This window comes from Alosa sapidissima, chromosome 5 (assembly GCF_018492685.1).
Source record: "Alosa sapidissima isolate fAloSap1 chromosome 5, fAloSap1.pri, whole genome shotgun sequence".
NCBI classification, from domain to species: domain Eukaryota; kingdom Metazoa; phylum Chordata; class Actinopteri; order Clupeiformes; family Clupeidae; genus Alosa; species Alosa sapidissima.
The window spans coordinates 11,620,601-11,625,600 of NC_055961.1; the positions used below are offsets into that span (position 1 = coordinate 11,620,601).

Here is a 5,000-nt window from a genome sequence, read left to right on the forward strand (position 1 = left end):
CTCGCAGGCAATCGCATCACACACAGCCGATTAGCACGGTAATGGCTAATGCTAGCAGCTAGCGCAGTTCCATGCCAGTATTCAGTGTTCTGTTCACCCCACCTCTGTCTTTGGTTGTGTTGTTTTTCGCCTGCCGTCCTTCCGGAATTTTCTTACAAGAAAGAGGTGCTTGGTGCTCAGAAGGGGGCTTTGGAGGTCGGGGTGTGGTGGGGTGGGGGCGTGCCAATCCCCCCTTCCCCACGTTATGGGGGCGTGACAGATCCAGCGCTGGTGGCGTCGGTGGCGACAGGAGATACTCACTGCCCTCCAGCACCTCTCCGCACTTCCCTCCCCTCCCGCTCTCCGCCGCAGATGCCCGCGCGGCTCCCCTGAGTGAGCCCTGGCGTAATTAAACATCCCCGTTTGCCCTACTTCCTCTCTCGGCCCCCGGTGGGCTGCTATTGGCCAGAGCCACTCCCACAATGCAATTCAGCTGCCTATGGCCCCTCTTTGATGTGGTTCAAACACACACACACACACACACACACACACACACACACACACACACACACACACACACCTTAGTGGGATTGTGATAGTAGTAATATGTTTGTGTTGAGCTAGGTTTGTCAAGAGATACACACATAATTGTAGGTGCATTCAAGGCGAACACTATTGGGACATGGTCACCGGCCATTTATTTAGGCATTTTTGTCATATCTGGATGTCACACGAGTGACACTATCTCGGTTCACTCGGTGTGCTGACACAAGTGAGCATGTATCTGCCATCTTTAATATTGTAAGTGATGAATATACCCATTAGGGAGGAGGGGGGGATTTCATAATGCCAAGCCTTCAGCAATAACATTGCCGAGCCCTTTCCTACTAACATCTTGCCGGCGTATCTGATGGTTACTGATGTGGATGTGACATTTTTTGGGGTATTGAAAACCAGCCCTGGCAATGGTGTTTTTATCTCCCCTTCCACACACACACACTCTCCCAGGGCTTCCTATGCTGAGAGGTATTGTCGAGCTTGGAGCATGCTTCTGACAGGCACTGAGTTTGACAGTGAAATGTGGTGGTGGGATTTGCATATCAATGAAATGGTGACAGACAGTGTATGGGGTGTGGGTGTGTGTGTGTGTGTGTGTGTGTGTGTGTGTGTGTGTGTGTGTGTGTGTGTTTGTATGACTGTATGGGTGCACATGCTCATTTGTTTCTATAGATAATGGTATTGTAGTGATTTGAAAGCACAAGGTATTTATTTTCCATAAAAAAATAAATAAATAGATAGATAGATAAATACAAAAAAAATCATTTCATCATACATAACCTTTTGATTGATGGTTTTATCAGGATAAATGTTAATGTACCGGTACTAATTTCAAATATTAAAGAGCATTTGAGATAGTCATTGACTATAGATACTCAGTGCGGCGGTATGTTAATGGGTTGTCGACTCTCCTCTTTGGAACATCTTCCATCCTGGATTCTGTTTTTGTGTGTGTTCAGGCTCTGGTGTTTTTGTGCTTTGAGTCTGACAGCTCTGTGTCCTTGGTCCTAAAATAGGATCTGCAGAGGCTTCTTTTGAAGCACAATTCTGTCCTCTCTCTCTCTCTCTCTCTCTCTCTCTCTCTGTGCTCCACCTGGTGCAGCAATTAAGTGCCATATTGAGACAGATGTATCATGCTTTATCACATGGAACATTAGGGAAACAGAGCATCTATTCACACCAAAGGATAATACTGACGAATTATTCAAGTGACAATTAATCCTAGCTTGAACCCCAAGCCAATGTATTCAGCCTTCATACAATGTATTGCTACTGCATAATAAACACTGTTCAGATAGATTAGTGTTTTTCATCTATTTTGGTTATTTCTTATATTTTTTCTCTATTCTCTGATCTGCTCATATGCGTCACATTCTGAGTAACCATTGTATGTAAATAAACTTGCCTTGCCTTTAAAATGTATATTTTGCTGCTGGGTAGATGCAATGTGAAACCTAACTGGTGTCTTGCTCTCCCCTTTTTTGCAGCTGACATCATATCCACAGTTGAGTTCAACAATACTGGGGAGCTCCTGGCCACGGGGGACAAAGGTGGACGTGTGGTGGTGTTCCAGAGAGAGCAGGAGGTGAGGCCTCATCCCAAACCCCATCCCTTCTCACCTGCTCCTTCCTCCAGTCCATAAGCCTAAAGACAGACAGACAACCGCTATCAGAGGAAAAGCGAGGACAAAATTATGAGAAAATGGTTATGTGGTATATTCTTAAATTCAAATCAATCCATTAGTTGTAGATTTTTAGAAATAACCTACTACTGCTGCAACTACTGTTAATACCATGATATAACTGGTATTAATACTTGCTTTCGCAAATCAATGCTGATTAGATGGCTCCCATGAATGCACCTAGGATTATATACAAAAATGGCCATTTATAGGGCTCATGGTGATCGTGTCTATTGAAAAAAATGATACATTTGATAAAAAATTGTTTCACCAATATCTGATGATTGTCAGAGCTTGGGTGCTTAATTCTCCAGTGACACACGATGTATCTCATCTTAATAACATTTTAATGTTGAAGTGGTTATGAATTATTTCGATTTATTCGGTTCTGCTCTGTCAAATATTTATCTTCTTCAGTGCATTTGTAGTAATTGTGATACTGTATATCTTCTTGGTCTCTGACTTCAAATCTTGAATGCTTTTGAGATGCCTAGGCTTCAGCTATAGAAGCAGGACAACAAGGCTAGACAATGCTTTGAATATTTTGTCTGGTTTGGAATATTTTGTCTGGTTTTGTCTGCTCCGAGCGGCAGGCAGGCAAGCAGGCAGCTCCCTCCTCACTTCTCTTCCCTCCCCTTTTCAGCTTTAAGGATGTTTCATGGTGTCTGTTAATCCACAGCCACGGGAGAACCCCCCCCACACACACACACACACACACTATCACTACCAAATCCGCCCTCTGTTCATGTTCCTCCTTCTCTCCTCTCCCCCCAGTTCATATTCCTCCCTCCCTCCCTGATTCGCCAGCCTTTTGTGGAGACACAGCACTGCCTGAACCTCCAGCCCCCTGCCGAGGAGAAATCTGTTTCCATTAAGGCGTTCACCTCCCGTTTGGTCATCTGAATTTGGGCTATTGATTCAGGTGCTTCCTGAGGGGAGAGACCTGACACTAGGGTTTCCATGGTCTGGCCTGCTGCTATTGATGTAGTCTCACACCTTAATGGTTTTAAATTAATGATTTTTAAATTAGACATGCTCATAATAGCTTCTTTGGTCTACCCATGAAATGGGCATGTTCAGGTTGGCATTTTTTTTTTATTTCCTTGATGTTATTTCCACATCAAGCCATAATTGTGCAATCTGCTTATCTATGGCATGTATACTGTAACTCTATACTCTCTAAATTATTTTGCATAGAAAGTAGCCTTTTTTAAGACAGTAAGAAATTGTGAGAAATTAAAACATCCTACCTTTACTTAGTTTCTGGTACTTCAGAAAAGAACATGCGTCACATTTCAGTATTTGCAAACACAACAGTATATAAATGCGTTTGCATGTTTCTCTAAAACATTTGCAATAGCCTCCTATTTTATTACACCTTGTTTTGTTTATACTGCTGCCCTAGATTTTGGTTTGGTTACGCAGTGCTTGCATTGTCTTTGGAAATATAATCATATTGGATCTGAGCAGCACTAGTGTGTGTGTGTTAGGCTGCTGCTCCATGAGATGCGCTCCCTTCCAGGGCAGGGGCCATCTGTGCCCATGTCTGTCATGTCTGTGGGCCATGCCAGACTCTCATGTAGCATATTCATTTTAGAGGATCACAGAGTGAACAGCACCTCTCCAGCACCGTGTGTGTGTGTGTGTGTGTGTGTGTGTGTGTGTGTGTGTGTGTGTGTGTGTGTGCGGGGCTGCAGTATAGGATTAGAGAAGGGTCCAGTTGTTCTCTGTGGTTGTACATGTGTTCTGCTAGGGAATGATACGTCCAAGGGTTGCACTGGGCCAAACCACCGGATTCAAATTTGGACCCTAGTAAAACACTCAGCGCGCCTGAGGGAAAGCTCTACTGAAGTATCGTTATTTTCATCACCATGTAAACATATTCATCTGCGCACATAGAAAAAGAGTTTTGCATTGCCAGTGCAAGTCATTTGCATTGTGAATATGCAAACTGATATTGATACTGACATTGGAAAATAAAGCATATATCCCGTGGCCAACAATAACAATTTTGATTGTGCTAAAGCAGACCATGGCCAAAAAATACAGCATCTATTTTTTGTTTTGTCATTATTTTGGAAATAATAATCAAAAGACCTCACAGATTAGATAGACTACACAATGTAGTGTATAGTATAAGTATATATACTCTTTTAATCCCGGGAGGGAAATTTGGTCTCTTATCCCAATTTATCCCAATCCGTGAATTAGTGAAACACACTCAGCACACAGTGAACACACAGTGAGGTGAAGCACACACTAACGCAGTGAGCTGCCTGCAACAACAGCGGCGCTCGGGGAAAACAGCGGCGCTCGGGGAATAGTGAATTGCATTCTACATGTATTTTCCATGGTGTTTACCCTGTACTTGCACCCTGCTCTGGGTTCGATGTGCAGACCACTAACCCCTCTCCCTCTCCTCATAATGGTCCTGTGTTTTCTCCTCAGAGTAAGAACCAGCCTCATCGGAGGGGGGGAGTACAATGTTTACAGCACCTTTCAGAGCCACGAGCCTGAGTTCGACTACCTGAAGAGCCTGGAGATCGAGGAGAAGATCAACAAGATCCGCTGGCTGCCTCAACAGAATGCCGCCTATTTCCTCCTCTCCACCAATGGTGAGCTGGGATGCTAGCATAACCTTTGCTTGATGGGCCTGTGACCAATCAGATTGGTTAAAACTTAAATGTGACAACATTAAAAAACAGATAACATAACATAAATGGCATACACAAGGCAATGGGTTATTTAGTTTAGACTATCTTGTTTCAACAAAGAATATCTA

General features: G+C 43.6%; 1 protein-coding gene across 1 annotated transcript in view; it reads left to right on the forward strand.

The window, feature by feature from the left end:
- Positions 1–2,020: 2,020 nt before the first annotated feature.
- The window catches only part of LOC121709590 (serine/threonine-protein phosphatase 2A 55 kDa regulatory subunit B beta isoform-like), an 18,553-nt gene continuing 15,573 nt past the window's right edge, over positions 2,021–5,000 (forward strand). The window contains 2 exon segments of the mRNA XM_042093085.1: positions 2,021–2,122; positions 4,667–4,833. Coding sequence (XP_041949019.1) covers positions 4,804–4,833 — 30 coding nt within the window. The 5' untranslated portion in view covers positions 2,021–2,122; positions 4,667–4,803.